The sequence below is a fragment of the Taudactylus pleione genome, unplaced genomic scaffold (assembly GCF_031769625.1).
Source record: "Taudactylus pleione unplaced genomic scaffold, aTauple2 ptg000121l, whole genome shotgun sequence".
In the NCBI taxonomy this organism is placed as follows: domain Eukaryota; kingdom Metazoa; phylum Chordata; class Amphibia; order Anura; family Myobatrachidae; genus Taudactylus; species Taudactylus pleione.
Genome location: NW_028284523.1, coordinates 6,523,444 through 6,547,032, shown reverse-complemented (window position 1 = coordinate 6,547,032; position 23,589 = coordinate 6,523,444). Strand labels below are relative to the sequence as shown.

At 48.1% G+C, this 23,589-nt stretch overlaps 1 protein-coding gene across 1 annotated transcript in view; it reads right to left on the bottom strand.

Moving 5' to 3' along the window:
• The window catches only part of ARFGEF2 (ARF guanine nucleotide exchange factor 2), a 120,639-nt gene that overhangs the window by 82,902 nt on the left and 14,148 nt on the right, over window positions 1–23,589 (bottom strand). Inside the window, exons 6-9 of the mRNA XM_088472170.1 lie at window positions 16,330–16,528; window positions 15,575–15,841; window positions 14,350–14,483; window positions 14,001–14,134 (exon numbers count right to left, since the gene is read on the bottom strand). Of these exons, the coding sequence (XP_088328296.1) occupies window positions 14,001–14,134; window positions 14,350–14,483; window positions 15,575–15,841; window positions 16,330–16,528 (734 nt within the window). The remainder of the gene's footprint in view (window positions 1–14,000; window positions 14,135–14,349; window positions 14,484–15,574; window positions 15,842–16,329; window positions 16,529–23,589) is intronic.

Below are 23,589 nucleotides of genomic sequence, written 5' to 3'. Positions count from 1 at the left end.
TTCAATTTCCCACTACCGATATATAACCCTCACTGAGAAAGTTGGAGCAAAGGATTCCGCCCAGGAAAGGAAACGGGCTGCCTACACCATCGCCGCTGCATTCTTGTTCCTCTCGGATGACAGACCTATTACACCGGCATGGAGTTGTCCAAACGACCGTGAACCTGCCGGCCGGTTGTCCGACTCCTCACGAACCTGTATACCATCCTTGCACACGGAACGTGTGAATCTCCTCTATATTGTTCCTTATTTTAGTATATGTGCTGCCAAAGCGAGCCAGTCTCCGTAAGTCCGGCAATTTCGAAACTGGTAACAGAGACGTGGAAGGCGGAAGATGCCTACAAGGCCACTCTCGCCTGCGCCCTGTGCAGCTGAGGGTTCTGCGTGTCAAAAGAGAGAAAACTGTTGCAAACCCCACTGCTGCACGCTGCCTGGCATGGAGTCAGGGTGGGAAATGCAGTGGCTGGGAACGTAACCGTATAGAGGTAAAGTAGCCTGTGCATGCGCAAAGGAAACTACCCAAGCGTGAACTTGGTCTCCTCTTGAGGCGCAACCAGCTACACCAGGGTGGGCACCAACCAGCCAAGGTCCCAAATCCCCGACAGGGTGACGCAGCCTTGTAATGCCTGTGCGTCGCTCCATACACATTTCATCCCCAAGGGCAACAGTAGGTTACACTGTGTACGTTACAATAACGTCCCAAAGCTAAAGGCATCATAATACAGCAAAATCCGCCCATTAGCCAGCAGAATTAAAAAAGTTTTACAGAGGCATCAAAAAATAATAGAGTTATGGTAGACCTAACTTGATAACTCCTTTTCTTCGTGGTCCACAGGGATACTATGGGGTAATGTGGTTGGTGAGATCTAGGCACCAAACAGTTAAAGCTTTCAGCTCCCAGGATGCCTCGGGTCTTCCTCCATATATACCCCACCCCCAGGCCATCAGTTTTATAAATAAGCCTCAAGGCAGGAGAAGGAAGAACAATCGCACACCAGAAACGTGCACGCGCACACACACACGACCGAAAGAAAAGAAAATGTACCCAATGCAGCCAGGTGAGTTAGGATGGGTGCCCTGTGGACCCCATCGACCTTGCAGAAAAAGGAGTTATCAAGGTAAGTCTACCATAACTCTAATTTTCTTCTTCGCGGTCCATAGGGATCCACAGTGATACCATGGGGATGTCCTAAAGAATTTCCTTTAAGGATGGGGGATGATCCTGAGCAGAAAGGAGAACTCATCACTCAAAAGGAAGCATCCTGAGAGGCAAAAGTATCAAAGGCATAGAACCAAAGAAAAGTGTGGAAAGAAGACCACGTGGATGCCTTGCACAATTGTTCAGCAGAGGCACCACAACTAAAAAGCCCACAATGGCCCTACAAACCAAGTAGAATGCGCGGTCACCGTGTTAGGGACAGGGAGATCAGCCTGTGTATACACCTGAGAGATAGTCATGCATAACCATCGAGTCAGGGTCTGCTTGTTAGCTGCCCATCCTCCTCATTTGTGAAAACCGTACAATACAAAAAGAGCATCTGATTTTCTAACTAAGTTGTACGCTCCACATAGATCCAGGGAGGCTTCACCTACAGACAATACCTAGGTTTGGAGTCTGAAAAGCTAGAACTATAATTTCTTCATTTACATGAAAACTGGACACTACCTTAGGAAGGTAACCCTCCCTTGTACAAAGAGCAGCTCTATCCTGGTGAAAAATAAAATATAGAGAGCGACGAGAGAGTTCTGCAAAATCAGAGAGTGCATGCAGAAGAGATAGAGAGAAGAAAAAAAAAAAGTGTCTTCGCTGTCAACCATTTCAAATCCATAGAGTCCAAAGGTTCAAATGGGGAGCTTGAAGCCCCTTAAGAACCAAAAGACAGATCCCACGGTGCTACTGGTGGGACAAAAGGAGGCTGAACTCTCAGAACTCCCTGTAAAGAAAAAAAAAATCAAATTAAAAAAATCTGGTAATGAAGCAATCTTTCTCTGGAACCAGACTGACAATGCAGAAACCTGCACTCTCAAAGTGGCCAGATGGAGACCAAGGTCTAAACCAGTCTGGAGAAAAAACAGTACCCGGGAAACCCTAAGGGTCATACTTTCTGTGGGAACACCATTGACCAAAAGAATGCCAAACCCTGTAATAGATGCGGGCAGAGAGATGCTTTCAATGCTCTAAGCATTGCTTGAATCACAGAGCTGGAGAAAATTTGGGCTCTTAAGATGGAAGATTCAAGAGCCACAGCGTCAAAGCCAGACAAGGTAAATCCGTATGCCGGCAGGGACCCTGCGTTAACAGATCCTGTCATAGAGGAAGAGGATACGGACTGTCTATGGATAGATTCTGTATGTCTGTGAACCAATGATGTCTGGGCCAAGCCGGAGCCACCAGTATTATTGTTCCGCCTTCCTACTTGAATTTCCTGAAGACTCTTTGGAGGATGGAAATTGGAGGAAATAGCTACATCAGCTAGAAGGCCAATCTTACTGCCAGTGTGTCCATGAATGCTGCGGATGGGTCTCTGGACCTGGACCCGTACCTGGGTACCTTGTGGCTGTGACATGATGCCATAAGGTCTATGTCTGGTAGACCCCTTTGTTCACCAAGAGCTGAAACACTCCAGGTGGAGAGACCACTCTCCGGCGTGTATGTCCTGATGACTTAGGAAGTCTGCTTCCCAATTGAGGACTCCGGTATGAGTATTGCGAGATGTCCGGAAGATGACGTTCTGCCCAAATCAGAACCTGTCACTTCCTTCATGACTTCGTGTGCCTCCCTGATGATTGAGCTAGGCCACTGTAGTCGCGTTGTCGGACTTGATCTGTACCGGCCTGACCTAGAGCAGGTCCTGTGCCATGATAAGTGCTTTGTATACTGCTCGCAGTTCCAGAATATTTATTGGCAGATGACTTCCCTGATTTGTCTATCTTCCCTTAAAGGTGCGATGACCCATCACTGCCCCCCATCCGCGAAGACTGGCGTCCGTTGTGAGAAGCACCCAATTTGGAATCCAGAATGGGCGCCCTTTGTCCAGATGATCCTTTCTTAGCCACCACAGGAGGGAGAGACAAACCTATGGAGTGAGAAGGATCCTCTGGGACTTTAGTAGATGCTACTGTCCGTTCCACCTGAAGAGAATCAAATTTTGCAGTGGCCTGGAATGAAACTGAGCATATCCCACCATGTCAAAGGTGGATACCATTGATCCCAGGACCTGCATCTCTGATATGACGGATACCCTTCGCTTGCATAGCAGTTTGCGTACTCTCAATGATAGGGCCGCAATCTTGTCCTCTGGTAGAAAAACCCTTTGTGTCCGAGTCTCCAGAAGTCCTTCCAGATGTACCATCTGCTGTGTTGGTGAAAGAGGATTTCTTCCAATTGATGATCCAGTCGTGCTTCTGAAGGCAGGCTATGGTCAGCCAAAGATGGTGTTGTAAAACAACTGGAGTTTGTGCCAATATCAGAAGGTTGTCCAGATATGGTAGCATTCTGACTCCCTGACGTCTGAGATAGGCTGTCATGACTGCCATTATCTTGGTAAATACCTGAGGGCCTGCTGATAGGCCAAAGTGCAGCACCTGGAATTGGTAATGTTGCTGTAGGACAGGAAACTGTAGAAATTGTTGGTGGGATGGCGTAATAGGAACATGCAGATATGCATCCTGAATGTCCAGGGAAAGTATAAAAACCCCAGGTTCCATTGCAAAAATAATTGACCGGAGAGTTTCCAAACGTATAAACCTGTTGAGGGTTTTTAGATTTTGAATAGGGCGATGAGATCCATTCGGTTAGATTAGATTGGAATAATAACCCCTTTTCTGTTGTAACACAGGAACCAGTATTATAACCCCTGCCCAGCAGGGAGTGAATGGCCTCCTGATGGGCCACTCTGACCGCAAAAGAAACTTCCGGGGAGGATGCCTCCAGAAAGTGAGGGTATACCCCTGAGAGACCACTTCTCGGACCCAGGCATCTGTTGTTGTTTGATGCCAGTAATCCGCAAACTGAAGAAGAAGTCGGCCTCCCACCATGGGATCCCCCAGGAGGAGGCTTGCCCCATCAGGCCGAGGGTTTGTCGTCCGTCTTAGAAGCTGGACGTCTGGATGGCCCAGAGCTATTAGTTTGTCACTTGGACGTCCTGCGAAAACTAGACGGCTTGGAGGAAGACTGTTCCTTTGCTCGCCTCTGAGGACGAAAGGACCGAAAAGGAAACTGTCTAGATTTTATTGTACTCGTAGATGGCAGACCTGCAGACATAGAAGCCGCCAGAGTAGCTATTATCTTATTTAACTCTGCTCCAAAAAGTATATTTCCATAGAAAGGTAAGGATTCCAGAGCCCTCTTTGATCCTGTATCAGCTTTCCAGGAGCTTAACTAAAGGACCCTGCGTGCCACTACTAAAGCTGCTGATGCTTTAGAAGCTAAAATTCCAGCATCTACTGCAGCTCCTCCCAAATAGGAGGCCGCTTCCCATATGTGGGAAATATACATCATCTGTTCTCTGGTTGCACTTGGTAGAGAGTCTTCCAATGCCCCCGTCCATTCTTCAACAGCTTTGGCTACCCAGGCTCCAGCCAAAGCTGGACGGGTAACAGCTTCCGATGATGAAAATATTGCCTTAAGACATGTTTCAATCTTCCTATCTGTTGAATCCATAAGAGAAGATGCTGACGGAATAGGCAGCGTAGCATTTCTGACTAGGTGCGTCACATGAGCATCCACAGTAGGAGGTACCTCCCCACTTAGTACATTCAGAAGCTGGGAAAGGATACAATAATGTTAATCTTTTATAGACATAAAACAGTTTATCCGGGTTACCCCATGCCTCTTCCATAAGCTCAGTGAGCTGGTCAGATTTAGGAAACTTCGCTTTGGCCACCGGTTAAATCTTGAATTGATTTAACCGCTCTCTGATGATGCGTCTGAATCCATATGCTGAGCAGACCAATAAAAATATAACTTACGCTTAGGCGCCTTAGTAACTACCGGTTTGCTTGCACCAGCTGACTGATCCATACTCTGACTTGAGTGGACATAAGCATCCATCCAGGAAGGATGTATAGGAGGTGCAAACATAGAATGCGGTGGATACCCTATACAAGGAGGCAGTATGGGAGAAGCCATACGATCCACAAACTGCTTCATAACCTGAAAGTCTAGGGACTGGTATACTGGACTGGTGAGGTGGTTCTTTATTGCAGACAGCACACAAACCATCCTTTATAAAGGTCTGAGAGGACAAGGCCCCCAAACAGGTTTTACATGAAACAGTCACAGGACCCTCCCCATCCCGATTCCCTCTACTTTTTGACATATCAATTATAAAGGTAACAATGCAATGTAATGTGACAACCTTCACAAATAGCAAATAAATGTGATGTTTAAAGAAAAACCCCACACACCTGCAACAGAGGAATCAGGGGAAAAACAGTGATAGTTATAACTGAGTCAGAAATAAAAGGCAGTATTATCACAGCAGCTAGCAAACAGTCACATACAATGCACATGCAATTTGGTTGCACTGAGCTCTGAATCAACTACTCAAAAACACAAATGCTTGGTAAGATATAGAGCACTATATACCTGGCCCATGTGAGAGGTATACAGGGAGACTGACTCAAAACCTCCTGAGACCAACAGCTACAGCAGCACACCGACAATGGACTGTGAGCGTCTCATATACACGAGGAGAGTAGGAGGAGCGACCCAGACGCACAAAAAACCTTTCAAGGGACTGCGTCTGGGTCGGAGTTGCAGGTGGAGCGCCTACCTCCTCCTATGCTGCATCAACCGGCCGGGTACGCTGGCCTCGTGGCAGCAGAAGAGTCTGTAGCCGATCCCCGGCATAAGACGATAAGACCCTGGTGGTCCAGTGAAGACGCGAACGCTCAGGGCCCTGACTGCAGCGGCTTCCGGTGCGTCTCCTATGCCAGAAGCAAGGACTGCACCGCGTGATTCCTCGTAAGCGAGGTGTCTCCTTACCTGACATCTCAGTGCTTACGGTTGCAGTACGGGTCCCAGCATCGCTGCTAGCAAGCTCAGCCGAGACCTGCCGAAATCACCAGCCCAGTTACTGATGTTGGGGCCTGGCGACGCTCAGTACTGCCAACCCAAAAACATAGAAAATAAAATAAAACATAAAAAAGCTTAGGCCTGCCTGAGCAGTCCCATGTTACAAAGGTGCGTCTTAATCCTACCGCACCAAACGAACAATTGAAGGGTGGGGTATATATGGAGGAGGACCCGAGGCATCCTGGGAGCTGAAAACTTTAACTGTTTGGTGCCTGGATCTCTCCAACCACATTACCCTATGGTATCCCTTTGGACCCCTATGGACCATGAAGAAGAAAAAAAAAAAAAAAAAAAACGGTTTCACATAGGTCAGAGGTTCCCAAATCCGATCCTCAAGACTCCCCAACAGTTCGTTTTGGAGATATCCATGATAGAGAACAGGTGGTTAAATCAAATTAAATGATGTACTAATTAAGCCACCTGTGATCAACCATGGATTTCTCTAAAACCTGAACTGTTGGGGAGCCTTGAGGACCGCGTTTGGGAACCCCTGACATAGGCAGCTTTTACATGTTACATAGACAGCTAATACCATCAGCAAGGTACTTAGACTTCCAGGAGACCAAAATGGAAACTGCAGGGAAGAGGAGATGTGTAGTCTGTTGTGCAGGGTAATGTAACAGTCCCAGCTGAGGAAGAGGCGTCTGTGTATCCCCTGCTGTAGACAGGACCCGGAGACTGTACCACTGCAGGAGGCATCACCGGAAGCTCCGCCCCCCCTCCAGTCACCACTCTCCTATGACCTAGAGTATTTCCCATTAACAGGTAAAGCTCTGGTTCAAACCGACCAACAAGGGCAGCCTGTCGCGTGCGCGCTCCTCCTCGCATGTGCTCGCAGCAAGAAACCATTAAAATGGCAGCCACCATCCAGGACCACACTACCAACCTGCACCCTCTAAAAGGGTGACATCGGGCGCCGTACCCCGGGCCCAGGCGGTCTCAAAGGAGGCCGGAGTGCTGTGTGTGTGTGTCTGTGGGGGGGTGTCAACGCTAAGCGCATGCCCCTCTCCCGCAAACTGATCAAGTACAAAGTCGTCAACGCACTCAGACTGTGCGCTGCTACAACTACCACAAAAAAACAGGATTTTGGTACTTACCGATAAATCCCTTTCTCCGATTCCACAGGGGACACTGGAGTTCAAGACAGTGGGGTATAGACGGTGGTAGAGTAGAGCCTGGCACTTTAAATAATTTAGAAGTGTGACTGGCTCCTCCCCCTCTATGCCCCATCAGCCCCAGTTTAAGAACTGAGCCCGAGAGGAGACGGAGGACAACAGGAAAACGAGGAGAAGGAGAAGACCACAGAACGGAACAATACCGACTGAAGGAAAACAGAGGAAACCACTGCAGGGAACACATGCAGTCACACAACTATATAAAGACCCACAACAGGCAGGTACGCCGCGCCGGGCGGGCGTCCAGTGTCCCCTGTGGAATCGGAGAAAGGGATTTATCGGTAAGTACCAAAATCCTGTTTTCTCCTTCATCCACTAGGGGACACTGGAGTTCAAGACAGTGGGGACGTCCCAAAGCCAACCTCCCGGGTGGGAAGCGCGGAGAACATGCCGACCCTTCGGCCAACCGAACAGGGACCGCATAGAACCGGAGGTTCAACGGAAGGCAAGAGCTGAGAATCAAGTGTCGTGAGCCAGGAGACAAACAGAACTCCGTGCGGAACAGACACAGAATACCACAACGTACAGTAGTCGAATGGAATAAGCGGCTAGCGAGAAAACACCCTCAGATGAGAAGCATCAGAACACTGTAAACTCAGCTGAAAACAGACCAAGCCATACTGTTGGGAGAAGAGAACTCCTACCCGAATCCATAGGAGAAGGGCAGTAACCCGAGAAGAAACCTCAAGGAAACCGTACCAGAGTCGGAAACAGGAAGCTGCCACATTTTGCAGATAGCAGAATACCAGCACTGCTGGACATAACTCATATAGATAGAAGTATAACGATACCAATCTACAAAAACAGAGAGTCCACAGACTCCTCACAAAGAGTATACAGGGAGGTAAAAGTCAAGGCCGCACAGTCGCCCTGAACCCTTCTGGAAGTCCAAGTACTACAAAGTTGTTAACCAGCGGAAGGATGAGACCATAGAAATCTCCAAAGAGAGGAGATCACCCTGGCCATGAGGCGGCTTCGAGAGGATTGAGATTACAATACCTTTCAGAGGGTCAGACCGCAGTACAACCCATGCTGAGAACAGGAATAAACCAGCAACTGAAACCCTGACGCTAAAGAGAAACAACGGACAACTTCCAACATGATGGAAGTGCATAGGCAGTAGTAACTGCTGGCCTGAACATAGCATGAGAAAAACCAGGAAGATACCAGTCAGGTACCTGTCAGTATGATAAAAATATCAACAGCTACTGAACAGGAAACCCACCAGGCCCCCTGAGTGGAACATAGTGACTGTCACACTTCTATGTAAAGATGTGCAGTAGCCCAGAGATGTGCTTTGGTCCATAACGCCAACAGATTCTAGTAGAATTGGTTCTCAATGTTGTAACTATGCACCCACACTCCAGGAAAATTCTAAAGTGTAGAGCCAACTGATTAAAAGAGCGGATGGCTGCTAGGAGGCAGTAAGGAAGAAGAACTCTATGTATGTCAGTTTACATGAAATAGGAGCCTCTACCGAGGCATTAGTGGGTAAGCTCTCACCTGTGAGCGACCAGAAGCCCTCTGGCCGAAATGTAGAATGTCACTGACCTGTTCTATCGCAAAGCAACCCGCCACATTAGGAATAGAGAGTAGCTTCAGTGGGCTAAGACCAATGGTCTACAGCACATACTTCAGTCTGGAGATGTGCAGTAGAAAATACTGTGGAAACTAGTAAAATGTTAGTGGAGACAAGAAGGTCGTAAAACAGGACTCTATACCTGAGCCTGTTCCATTAGAGACGTGTATCTGTAGATTATACTTATACCCCAAAAACGGTCTGCTAGTTTAAGTATCCTTACACCAATATTTACAATGTGTATTATGCCCACCAATCTAATATAACCCAGGTCTGTCCCTGCCTAAATCGGTAGGTGGCCCTAGGCCTTCAAGATATGAATTGTACCTAAGGGCCCTTTAGACTCATTCTATTGAGATATGCGACAATAATATGGAGTACCGGAATCGATACTGAGAAGGGTACCTGTACTTAGACATAGCACTCGTTAGTTATCCCAAGCAAAGAAGGGAGTGATAACCCCAGTAGGGTTAAACAGAAAACAGGTTTTTGTTTCCCAATTATTAGGAAATATACAAAGAATGGGCGTCTTACAAGCTTGCTACCAAGTGCATCACTGTAATGATAATAGGTCCCCCGAAACGGGGCGCCATAGATATAGACTGACATGAACCGAGCTATATAAGTATTAAGTATATATCCTTATATACATGTGACATGTCTAGGGTCCATGCTAGAAGCAATGCCTTAGGGAATTGTGACTATCACTATGTAAGCTGCAGCACATGACTTTAGATTATAGAGCCACCATATAATATGTATGGATATAGCCTACAGCTTCTGGTAATCCCAGGCGGCTTCCCATGCGTGGTATTATAGGTAACCTAATGCTTGTGGAAGTATAGGCCTCCTACACATATACATGTATATACACACACAACCCAATCCTCCGGAAGAGATCGTGTTAAGCGGAGTTATTGTACCAACTACCGCATCAGGAGTCCAGCCTCCAATCGCAGCCTTCTATCAATATGCTAGGTATCCGACATAAAACTGATAAGAACAGATCCTACCCCTGCTCTTATAGTAAGGATAAGAAGCGATATCCATATAGGCATACGCATACCTACATACAAATTTAGTAGGTGACGATAATATTGTAAAACTAGAACATGAGCAAAAATTAAAGCCATGGAAGGAACTCCAAGGACAAATTTCATTCTAGCATGTATATGTTTCTACTACAGGGCTAGTATAAAATACAATATACATTATATATATATTTATATATACATATATATATATACACACACACACATATATACATACCATACCCGTGGCTTACCCCCCCGCAGGGGGACTGCTCATGTACCGCGTGTGGCCGTCACTCAGCTACTGCTCAGGGGCAGGATATGGTAGCTGCGTGCTGTCCCAGACTGGTTTCGATCCTGGGACTTCTGTTACAGGTGTACTCGCCTTAGCAGGTGAGCCCTTTTAGCGCCAGATTAACCCACTTTTCGAAGTGGGAATCAAAAAGACTACCTCAGTGCTGTGAGGCAGTAATGCCAACAACTACACTAGCCGCACGTTACTAACCTCTTCCTGTATGTGCTGCCGAAGGGAACACATGAGATATAAATAGATGCACATATGCATACCTTCTAAGGTAAGCACAGAAAACTGGTGAAAGGTTTTAAGACCAGCCTATAATGTAGTATATGTGCTGCCACATATATGCATGGGAAGTCTCTTTAAGGCGAGCCCATGTGAGGCATAAGCCTGGGGATGGGACGCCAAAGTGTGCTAACCCTGGGTGAAGGGTATGCTATAACCATAAGTTCTGGCAGCAGCACCAGAACAGTAGAGCTAGTACACCATGAGGCTATGATACTTCACAGGCTGAGATATCAAGCCATTAGATTAAGCTAGGCGCCCTTTGTTAAAGAACGAAGGGAAGCCTGCCAAGCGGTGCTGCATTGGCGGGACTGTCTCGCCAACCCCTCGCTTCTAGCTGTGATGCATCGATTGAACTGGCCTCTTTCAGAACCGCCTAACGTGGTGTTATGCGCAAAAGGGAATTGGGCTAGTGCCCATACAGCTAGCAACCAGCTATCCACTGTAGCTAGCACTAAACTCCTATTATACAAGGACAGGGCCTCCCCTACCTTTTGCGCTGAAGCACTCCCAGTGTGGTAGTCGTAAGAGACCCACGCTAAAGCACTCCCTGCTGCAGGTAGTGCACTGAGCTATACTGCTTGTGTGCAGGCAGTAACTACAGTCCTTAAAAGGGAAGCAGGGGGGCTGTTTTTTCATGAATACCGCGCTGTGCGTGTGCAAACTGCTACACTCCAGTTAGCACAGCGCTGCTAGCCCCCTTATAGTATAAAGCGGTGATGCTGTCCTGCTGTGACAGGAGTGTGATGGTCGTACAGCGCTGCATCGTGGAGCCGCATTGTGCTGGTATAACGTAAGGCTATTAGCCCTATGTTATAGCTAACAGGGAAGCCTGCTCAGCCCAGCCAGGAGCTGCGGGACGCGGCATCTCCTCCTGAGATTTAGATGAGGAGCGTTGCTAATTGTTAAAATGAGCCTAAGCAAAAACAGTGCTGCCTGCACCGGGAGAACATACAAACTCCACACAGCAAGAGCCGTGGAGAGATCCGAGCCCTGCGCTGATACTTATTTGTAGCTAGCACTTAAAAGCACTCCCTCCTACTTCTACTTTTGTGCTAGCAGCACTCCCAGCGTGGGAGGGGGAGGGAGTCGCATTAATTAACCCTGTTGCAGGAGTTAGGAGGCAGCCGCGCTCATTCAGGCGCTGGTCTGCACTGCACTGCATCTTTAACCAGCGGTAGGCAGTGGTGGCTGCCCCGCTGGTTGGGCTGTTGCGTGCTCGCAATTAGGGCCGCGAAGGGGGCGTGGCTTTGCCCCGAGTGCGGCCGCCATTTTAATACTGGGGGGCTACTGCTGCCTGCTTTAGACGCGGCAGGATGCCCTCCCAGGTACCTCTGAGGTCCCTTCACGGGGGGACTAATACCGAGTATGTCTGCGCAGCCGCGCTAACGGACCGGCAGACCGCGCTGCTCTCAGATGAGGGCTTAGAGCACGAGCCCGACTACAGATGGCGCGGCTCTTATTAGACGCGGCAGGATGTATGACGCCCTATCAGTGTGTGCGCGCGCGTGCACTGTAAGGCTCGCCTCTGCCCACTTACTAGGAAAAAGTGGGCTGGGCGTAATGTAGGGAAGACATCCTTCCTCCCGGCCCTTCTGAGCGGGGTACGGGAGCATCAGCAGACACATCTATAAGGCTGGGCCCTTGTCTCAATAAGGGAAGCCTCTATACGCGGGTACTCCTACACCAAGGATCGTGCTGCTTGTCAGCGCTGCCTCATGTAGAGGGACTCGTCTGGTCTCCTGAAGCCCGCCATTACACTACCAATGGCAGATGGCAGGACCTCCCCTGTGCTACACTATTTAGTGAGCAGCGGTGCGGCGTCTGTCATTTGTGTGATCTTACTCACACCGCCCAGCGTTTCTACTCCCATATAGAGAAGGGAGGAACAGGCGTCTCAGTGACAGTCACGGAATCACTGCAGCTTAACACGCACTTGCAGGGGCCCGCGCTCCATCCCCTCGTTAATAGGAGGGGGATGGCTAGGTATAAGCCAGAGACCCGGACGCTGACTGTGAGTGCAGCGGCAGGTCTCGTCAGCAGCTCCGACACTACCACTTTCACTGGCAGGGGGAAGGAGCCGTGTGTGACAGCCATGCAGTGTGCGCTGTCCCTGAGCCCAGCGTTTTGGCCCACCACTCCAGCTAGTCAGGAGTAGTGGGATATACTTACGGACTGCTGCGGCCGGGTTGCTGGGCAGGGGGGCAAATGAGGAAACCCGGACACGAACCGGTTTCAGTTGTGGCGGGTCCTCATGGAGTCCGATGACTCTGTTTAAAGTCCCCCCTCAGGGTCACCGGACACAGACTGCAGTAGCCGTGTGGTGCCCTCCCGGCGGCTCCCACGTAGCAGGCAGACTGCCACAGTAAGCAGCCTGCCTGTCCTCAGCTTGTTAAATAAAAATAAAAAATAAAAATTAAAAATTATATGAGAAAGGCTGGAGACAGCCTCATGTGCGACCGGCTCTCTCGGGCACATTCTAAAAACTGGGGCTGATGGGGCATAGAGGGGGAGGAGCCAGTCACACTTCTAAATTATTTAAAGTGCCAGGCTCTACTCTACCACCGTCTATACCCCACTGTCTTGAACTCCAGTGTCCCCTAGTGGATGAAGGAGAAAGAAAATTAAATTACAAAAGAAAAGCAAATTAATCTACAGCAAAGAGCTGCGTAGCAGCCCCCTAAAAAAGTGCCATACTTCTCAGACACTTCAAGAACACTGGAATTGTGGGACTGCAGGGGGGAGGGGCTTAGGATTGAAAGCTACAGTTTAATTTAAGTGCCAGCTCCAGCCCCAACCTACAATCCCCATGGTCCAGTGTTTCCCAGCCTTGCTGCAAGAGAAAAAGGGCATAAAATGACCCCGCCCCCTTACAATCCTTCTCCCTGAAATCAAAGGGGTACAACGGACCCAGAGGCTAAAGTCTCCTTCAGTTTATGGCATTTTAATTGTCCTAAAGTGTTACCACCTACATCTTCTATATCCTCATTCTGCTGAACATAATTATTTTTCCAACCAAGCTCCGCAGGACAGAACCAGAGAATAGAGAGAACAAAAAAGAAAGAAGGAAAAAGAAACCCTGGGGAACACATACCACAGATAAAAGGAAGCTCTGGGATGGAGGCTACCCCATTGGCTCACAGGCAGCCCAGCTCTGCCTTGAGAAATATATGTATATGGAACCAGTACCAACATTTCAAGTCTAGATCTCCAGGGTTCACTGAAGGAGAGGTTTGTAAAATGCTTGAGACAAGAATGTAGCTGAATAGACACACACTGAAAATGATTTGTTATTTATTTTAAAACATATTGGCAAAAAATACAGGTGAAGTCCTGTCATGTGACATCTGTCGGATATGGTAACTAGCAGTCTGCAGGTAAGGTAAATACTTAAATTGACTTGCTCAAGAGCGATCCCTGAACTCAGTAGAGGAATGGAGGAGGAGTGTGTGACAGCAACAGTCAAATTCTTCTAAACACTTTTCACATAAGACCATTCATAGAGCCACAAATGCTACTTCTAGAACAAACAATGCTTGTTGGCTTAACTCACCTGGGGTCTGGAGGTCCATGCCGTAGGGGTTTCATGGAAAGCTTACAGAGGGAGCGGAACACAAGAAAGGCGTCTTTCTGGAGGATGTGAGAGAATCTAGCACCAGAGTGTTGACCATGGAGAGAATCAGATTCCTTAATATAATAAAAAAAAGAGAATTTATACTGGATGCCTCACTACTCCGCATTAGGGTAGACATACTTTATATTACTCTGTCACATTTATGTTAAAGAGAAGAGGAGACACAATTGTGCAGACACTCAAAACAATGCTTCCATTTCCCCTAGCTAATCACAAATATAGGACCAGGGCAACTACACCCCAACACAAATAGAGAGTGGAAAATTACCAGGTTATCAGTGGAAGACACAGACCGCCCATCATCCGCTATTCCATTTGTCGGGATGTTCTCAGGGTGAGAGAAATCAGTGGGTTCTTGATCAACCATAACATTCCCTGAAATGTTATCTCTCTCTTCCAGCTCTGTGAAGTAAACATGCACATTTCATGAGGGCAGCGTAGTGCTGATAGTCCCAACTGCCTAGTGCCAATGATACTACATTTTGTTTTGGTCTGTTTTCCCCACACAGTTACTATCTATCAACTAACCACTGGGAGGCAACAAACAGTGCTTCTTCATTTTAGATCTGCACTTTGGGCTGTATGCGGAGATGTTTAAACACCAGTTTAAATAGTGTAAACTTTGCAAAATTGTACTGTGCATGCCTACAAAACAAACTGCACATCCATGTAGTTTAGGTTGCATCTAAACGCACTGACAGATATATTGGCCGATCAATTGAGGAAGAGGCGTCTGTGTATCCCCTGCTGTAGGCAGGACCCGGAGACTGTACCGCTGCAGGAGGGTGAGCGCAGCACCGGAAGCTCCGCCCCCTACTGTCACCACTCTCCCGCAACCTAGAGTGCTTCTCGTTAACAGGGAAAGCTCTGGTTCAGTCCAACCAACAAAGGCAGCCTGTCGCGTGAGCGGTCCCTCCTTGCATGCGCTCGCAGCAAGAAACCCAATAAAATGGCGGCCACCATCCAGGACCACACTACCCGCCAGCACCCTCTAAAAGGGTGACATCGTGCGCATCAATTGATCGGCCAGTAAATTTGGTGCCCTTCGGCCAGTGTTTACCAGCGATATGTCCGAACAACGTCGTTCAGACACATATAGCGTCCTGCTGTGCTGCACAGCCGATCATACCGACCGCCTGTACACATGAAGCAGAGGCCACGGGGAGGGGGGCGGACACGTGTATGAACGACCATAGATGTAGACCTGTACAAAAACATTCATACTCCTATCAGTAGCCTCATCAAATGCAGCTGCCTGTGGCCTGGTGAACATATACGCTAATGAAAAAAAAAATTCTAAGTGAGTTCCGCCCGGGAGAGCAGAGAAAAGCATTGTGCGGTGTATGCAAATGCCCAGATTCGTCAACAGGGTCAGGCAGCACACTGCGCTATGCTCAAAACAAAACATCTTTCAGTTCCTCTTATTTGTCATCTTTTGTATGTAACCAGGACAATACAAAGGTCTACTGCAAATGTGTGATAAAATTACATACCTTTAGTCTTAAACTCTACAGTGCCCTGAACTTCGTCCACATGGCCGGACGTCCCATGAACTCCATCCACATGACCAGAAATCTCACGAACGCCAGCAACAGGATCCGATGCCTCTCTAACTCCATCTGCACAACTCAATGCCTCCTGAACTTCCTCCACTCGACACGATGTGTCCTGAACTCCATCCACATAACCAGATTTCTCCTTACCTCCATCAATGTCACCCGATGTCTCCCGAATTTTATCCACGTGACTCAACGTATCGTCTTGGAACACACAGAAAATAGATTACAGAATTAAGTGTGCGCTAATCAGGCAGACTGTATACAAGTTTGATGTAAAATTAGTAGATAGGATTTATAGAGGCACTTGGACACTAATCTTTCAGCATCAGTGATGAAAGCCTCACAACAATATTTCTGATCCCACTATGAACCTTGACTCCTGATGCTTACACAGTGTACTTTCTCAGTCTGTGGCTTCCTGTTCGCCTATTTCCTACTCATATTAGGACGCTGCTCCTGTCAGATACAGCCTTGTCCACATGAATGTATAATGACACGAGCTGGCAAGTCAATGCCTCTGACCTCAACACACTTATTGCTAGATCACTCTGTGCTGCTGAGGTAATTCTCATGATCTAATTGACTACTGGTTACCATACCCTGCCCACTTCAAAATTTGAGACATGACCAATGACCAGCAGATGAGACTTTATTAACACAACAGTGGTTATCATGGCCATTGTTCTCACCAGCTGCACATGTCCTAACTTCCGTTTCCGTTGGACCATCTTTGTGTAGACCACCATTTATTATATCGCCTGTAATGTGCGGCTCATTCTCCTGAAGGATATGTTTTCTTGGTCCAATAAGGGGTGACCCAGATATTTTGTGAGCCGCAGGGGAATACAGTTTCTGCTGTTGCTTTTCATAATCTCTAAGTTCTTGTACCTGAGGGGGGAAAAAAAAAACACACAAAAACAAGCACATAAGGCTCTAGACGTGACAGTGATGCTCTCTTATGTAATTAAAGTAAAACCGAGGTAACTCAGCAAGACAGTAAAAATTAAGCTATATGGGGGCATGATGGTATTAGCAGGTGGCAAATGGTGGGTTGCATTGCAATTTATATCATAATTCCCAAAGGGAATGTCATGTACCATTGTTCCCAAAGGGATACTGAATTACCTTTATCTCTTAGAGGCCAGAAACTATACAGATTCAACATTTTGAATTCCACTCGAGTCCAAAGGCCCCCAGGATAAGGTCCATTACCGCCCCAACCTTGAAGACTGGCAATCCCGGTAACCACTGTCCATACGGAAAATGTTTTTTTTTTGTTCTCAACCACCACAGCAGAATCGGTATGATTTAACAGCGAACAGGATGTCGGCGGTCAGAAAACAGACAGCGACATCCCGACAGGGGCTGGTAAGTAGCCTAACCCTCCCCCGGTGGTGCCTAACCCCAACCTCAAGACAATACTCAACGACTGAACAAGGTAGGACTTCTGATGGATTTATTACACAGCTGTAACATTCCAAGATAGACACTGTAAATGGATCCAAGGGGGATCGGCTGATCCAGCTTTGCTTAAGGAGTTATATAGTTATGGAATCTCCATTACACCTTCAGACCAAAGAAGAGTTTCCATCCTGGGTCCCGTGGCTAATCAGAATGGCAAAGCCTTAAATTGAATATGACCTTCCCTACTGCAGACCTGAGCAAGTTGTAAAGGCATATGGAGGCATGCATCACTGATATCTAATGATGTAAGAAACTGTTCGCATTGCATCAAACTCATTACCAATCTCATGGTTTCCATCCAAAATTTCTCCTAAGTGAAGATTTCAATTTTTGAGATTTACAATTCATCTGACTTTTGGACTAGGAATAGAGGAGTCTATTAGGAGAAAACTGGCTGCACTTTTTGGATTGGAACAAACGCCTCTACTGATTTCACAGACTGGTTTGTTCTCGTGCAGGCTAACTTTCTGAAATTAAGAGTTATCGTAGACCTACTGCACCTTTGTTAACTTCATTTCTTCGAAGTCCATAGGATCCACAGGGATACCATGGGGTGTGTGTGTTTGGAGAGATCCAGGCACCAAACAGTTAAGATATAGCTCTCAGGATGCACCGGTCCTTCTCCACATATACCCCGTCCCCAGCCACAAGCCCAAGGCAGGAGCAGGAAGGAGGAGAAGGAAGAACATTACTCTCAAGAAACACTCTCCCAGAAGATGAAGGAATCAGTGATCAAGAGACAAAAAAATACCCAATGAGGCCAGGGGAGTCAGGGTGGGCGCCCTGTGGATCCTATGGACTTCAAAGAAATAGAGTTAACAAAAGGTAAGTCTACCATAACTCTTAATTTCTTTTCAGGGTCCATAGGGGATCCACAGGGATGTTCCATACCAGATTCCCTAAGGGTGGGGACACTCCTGAGAATCCGACGCCCAAAGGAAGCATCCTGAGAGGCAAAGGTATCAAAGGCGTAGAACCTAAGAAAGGTGTGGACCGAGTAGAATGTGCTGTAACCCTGTTTGGAACAGGAACCATCGAGACAGAGTCTGCTTGTTAGCTGGCCAGCCTCGCTTGTGAAAGCCATACAACACAAAAAGAGAATCTGATTTCCTCAAGGAATTTGTACGATCGACATAGATCCGAATAGCACGGACCACATCCACGGAGGCTTCACCTGCAGAAAAATCTGAGGACTGGAAGGCAGGAACCACAATCTCTTCATTCAAATGGAACTAGGATACCACTTTAGGGAGGTACCAAGCCCTGGTACGGAGGATGGCTCTGTCCGGATGAATGATCAAAAATGGGGAGCGACAGGAGAGCGCTGCCAAATCAAATACCCTGCAGAGGAGATAGTGAGGAGAAAGAGCATCTTCACTGTCAGCCACTTGGGGTTTACACAGTCCAGAGGTTCAAACGGAGGAGCCTGTAGAGCGTGGAAAACCAAGGACTAATCCCACTGAGCCAACGGAGGGACAAAAAGGTGGTTGAATGTGGAGAACACCCTGAAAGAATGTGCTAACAACAGGCAGGGGAGCAATCCTTCGCTGGAACCAGAATGACCGAGCAAAATCTAACCCAGCCTGGAGAAAGCAAATCACCAGGGAGACCCTAAAAACTGTGGGGTCATAGCCTCTGGGGGAGAACCATTGAAGGTAAGAGAGTGTCAAAATCTGTAATGGATGCGGTCTGAGGCAGGCTTACGCGGTCTGAGCATTGTCTGGACTACAAAGTGAGAGAAACCCTTAGCCTTTAGGAAAGATGACTCAAGAGCCATACCATCAAAGACAGACGAAATAGGTCCGGGTGCAGGCAAGGGCCTTGTGTCAATAGGTCCTGCCGTAGAGGAAGTGGAAACGGAGTATCTATGGAGAGACTCCGCAGGACGGTGAACCAATGTCGCCTGGGCCAGGCTGGGGCTATTAGCATCACCATGCCGCCTTCTTGCTTGAATTTTCGAAGTACCCTCGGGAGGACGGAGATCGGAGGAAAAAGAGTTATGCAAGATTGAATTCCCACATCACTGCCATAGCGTCCATGAAGGTGGCTAAGGGGTCTCTGGTACTGGACCCGTACCTGGGGACCTTGTGGTTGTGACGTGAGGCCATGAGATCTACGTCTGGTAGGCCCCATTTGTCCACCAGGAGTTGAAAGTCTTCCTGGTGGAGAGCCCACTCTCCAGAGTGTATGTCTTGATGGCTTAGGAAGTCCGCTTCCAAGTTGAGGACTCAGGGAATGAACACTGCCGAGATTGCCGGGAGATGACATTCGCCCCAGACCAGAATGTTTGCCATTTCTGTCATGGCTGCTCGACTTCGCGTGCCTTCCTTATGGTTGAGGTACACTACCGCATTTGCGTTGGACTGGATCTGGACCGGCCTGCCCTGGAGAAGATCTTGCGTTCGAGTGAGTGCTCTGTACACTGTTCGAAGCTCCAGAATATTTATGAGCAGACGTCTTTCCTTGGATGTCCACCATCCCTGAAACTGATGACTGACTGCCGAGCCCCATCTGCGAGGGCTGGCATCTGTTGTGAAGTTCCCAATTTGGAATCCAGAAGGGGCGACCCTTGTCCAGATGGGACATTTGTAGCCATCATGAGAGGGAAAATCAAACCTCTGGAGAGAGGAGGATCATCTGGGACCGAATCAGATGATACTGTCTGTTCCACCGGGAGAGAATCAGCTGTTGAAGGGGCCTGGAGTGGAACTGGGCATACTCCACCATATCAAAGCTGGACATCATGGACCGCAGGACTGCATTGCTGAGTGAATGGATACCCTCCGATTGTGTAGCAAGCTGCGCACACACAAATGTGGTGTCAAAATCTTGTCTGCTGGCAGAAAGATCCTCTGCATTTGAGAATCCAGGAGCGCCCCCAGATGTACCTTCTGCTGTGTCGGAGCTAGGGAGGACTTTTTCCAATTGACGAGCCAGTTGCATGTTTGCAGGCAATCCACGATTAGCTGGAGATGGCGCTGTAACACAGCCGGTGAATGTGCCAAGAGGTCATCTAGATATGGCAGGATTCTGACTCCCTGGCGTCTGAGGTGTGCCACCATAACTGCCATTATTTTGGTAAAGACCCAAGGGGCTTGTTGACAGACCAAAGGGCAGTGCCCGAAAGTGATAATGTTGCTGCAGAGCAGCAAACCGCAGGAACTGCTGGTGGGTTGGAGAAATAGGTACAGGCAGGTATGCATCCTGAATGTCCAGAGAAACCATGAAATCCCCCGGGTCCATTGCCAGGACAATTGATCATAAAGTTTACACGCAGAACTTAGACACACTCGGCTTCTGAATCAAAAAGAGTGGAATAAAAAAAAAAAAAAAAGTTTGTCTCTGAGCCGAAGGAACCGGTATTATCACCCCTGAACGAATCAGGGGTGAATGGCCTCCTGGGGGCCAGGGCCTTGATAGGGACTGATGGGGGACTTGTACAAAATAATTGCTGAGGAGGACGCCTTAAGAAGGTGAGGTCACTTCTAGAACCCAGGCGTCTGTTGTTGTTTGCCGCCAAGAATCGGCAAAATGAAGAAGTCGGTCTCCAACCCTGGGATCCCCAAGGAGGAGGCCCGCCCCATCAAGCGGATGGATTGTCGTCAGGCTTGGAAGCTGGACGTCTGGCTGTCCAAGGCTGCTTGACTTGCGGCTTGGTGGTCTTGAGTGAACTAGACTACCTGGGTGACTGTCCTCTTGTCTTACCCTGGGGGGCGAAAGGACAGATAAGAGGGCAGCCTAGGCTTAGGAGTAGTTGCTGATGGCAGAATGGCTGATTTACAGGCTTCCATGTTAGCCACAATCTTGTCCAATTCTGCACCGTACAGCCTGTCTCCAGAGAAAGGCAAGGATTAGAATGCCTTCTTGAATACCATGTCTGCCTTCTGGGACTGCAGCCAAAGGACCCGGCGTACGACTACCGAGGTCGGAGGCAAGGGGCCAAATGTAATAGGGTGAGAGTTTAGAAAATGTGAGAGAGTTTAGCAGTAAAACTTCTTACACTGATACATTGATCGAGTTGCATTTTCAAAACACGAAACACCTGGATGAGAGTTTAAATCTTGAGAGTTTTTTGAGTCTGAAAAACATGCAAGTTTGCTTGTACTGTGACTATTACATTGGCTGAGTTTAAAAATGTGAGAGTTTTCGCTCACATTTTCTAAACTTTCACCCCATTACATTTGGCCCAAGGAGTCCCGTATCTAACGCAGCTTCTCCAAAATAAGAGGTTGCTTCCTAGGCCAGTTGTTCCTTGGTTGCGTCTGATGGCAGGCTCTCTTCCAGTGCCCCTGCTCAAACTTCGATAGCCTTAGCCATCCAGGCCGCAGCCATAGCTGGCCCAGTGATAGCGCCAGAAAGCGAGTAGACTGACATGAGACAAGTTTCTAGCTTTCTATCCGTGGCCTCCTTAAGGGAAAACGTAGACGGCAAAGACAGCGTAGAGCTTCTGACTGAGCGTGCCACATGCAATTCCACAGTGGGAGGGAGTTCCCATTTGGTACACTCCTTAGTAGGAAGAGGGTGAAAAGACGCTAGTCTTTTTGGGACCTGGAACCGCTTGCCAGGAGTACCCCAATCTTCTCCCATGAGCACAGTGAGCTGTGCTGACTGAGAGAATTCCACCTTAACCACCTTCTGACGTTTAAACATCAGGGGTTTAGGGGCAGGTTCATCATCCTCTATATTCAGGATTGATTTAACTGTCCTCACTAAAGCAGGAACATCCACTGTTGAATGACTGTGCTCCTCACCCGAGTGCGACTCGGAGAACCTTGTGCATCATCTGCCGCCTCAGATGAGTCAGAATCCGAAAGCTGGGTGGACTGAGAGGATGATACAGTCTTCCTATGTGCTTTGGTGGCTAATGGTCTGTGCGCCTGTAACTTTTGCCGAGAGGCGGCAGACGTTTGAGCCATATTCTGATGGGCATAAACATCCATCCAAGGAGAATGCATACGGGGTACCGACATAGTAGGTTGTAATAGCTGTGGGAACCCCATGGTAGGAAGCAGCATGGGAGTTGATAAACAATCCTCTAGCTGCATCATAACCTGGGATAAGGAGGACACCCAATGTGGCTCATATTCAGGGGCTGGTAAGGTGGATTGGTGAGCAGATTTATAATTAGCACATAGACCCTCCTGCATTAAATCCTGCGAGGGCAAGCCAGCAAAACAGGATTTACATGTGACCAGCAAAGGGGCCTCAGCCTCCTGTTTATCCTTGCCTTTGGAAGACATAGAAATATCCAATAAGTAGCACACAATAAGTGACTAGTTAATAATGAAATGTGACACCCTTCACAAATACAAGTAAATGCGAAGTACTAATGCCCCTACACACCTAGTAGTTGAGGGTTTTGAGAAAGAGCAGCAGGGATAGATAAACTTTCTTATAAGACCATATATCACACAACAGAGCTAGCACAAGACACATACAATGCATATAAATATACTTATAATGGGCACTAAATCAACTACTCGTATAACTTGGCCCCAGGGAGAGGTATACAGGGAGACTGGACCCGACTACTCCTGAGACCTGTAGCTTCAGAAAAGCATTGATTAATGGCTACTGAGTGTCTCATATAGGAGGGCGGCGAGGAGGAGCAGCCCTGAAGCGGGAATACTCGTGAGGGATCGCACTGTGGGCTGGGGGAAGGGCTGCCGGGGGAGAGCCTATCTACCCATTGCCGCTGGCCTCTACCTGGTCCCCGACACAGTCTTTTAACAGCCTCGGGTGGTCTAGTGGGGGAGCGGATACACCAGTCGGCCCACTACAGCGATTGGGGAATAGTCTTACCTGATCTCCTCCGTTGCCCGGCTGCAGTCCTGGGTCCCCAGTGGAGCGTATAGTCCCACTGGCGCTTGTCAAAGTCACCAGACCACTTACTGGTGATGTGGCGGTAGTTGGAGCAGCGGCACAGGCACCCATTAGGATGCCTTGCTGGTTGCTCAGATTACAGAAAAAAAATAAAATAACGAATAAAATTAAAAGCCAGGGAAAAGCAGTCCCCGTCATAAAAGGTGCGACTGATCCTATCCAGCACCAAACGAAAAACTCTCTGCCTGTGGGAGGACCGAGGCATCCTGGACGCTAAAGCTTAACTGTTTGGTGCCTGGATCACTCCAACCACAACCCCCCCCCCCCCCCCTATGGTATCTCTGTGGATCCCCTATGGACCCTGAATAAGAAAGGATCTTTGAAGAACCTTTTGAGCAAAGGTTCAGTCAGATCTAAAATGTAACCTCCCACAATGGACACTGTTGACCACATGTCCATAGAAGAACTGGTCCACGGTTTCCAGAAGAATAAAAAAACGGGGAGTCCCCGACATATAATTTATTGGGTGGGGTAAGATCCTGTCATGCCAAGAGCTTATCACCACACCTAAGTCCAGGGTCTTTTCCTGATCAAGGTTGTTTTCCCCTTTGAAAACGTCCCCTAGAAGAGGAACTCTGGCTTCTAACCAAAGGGCCCCATCC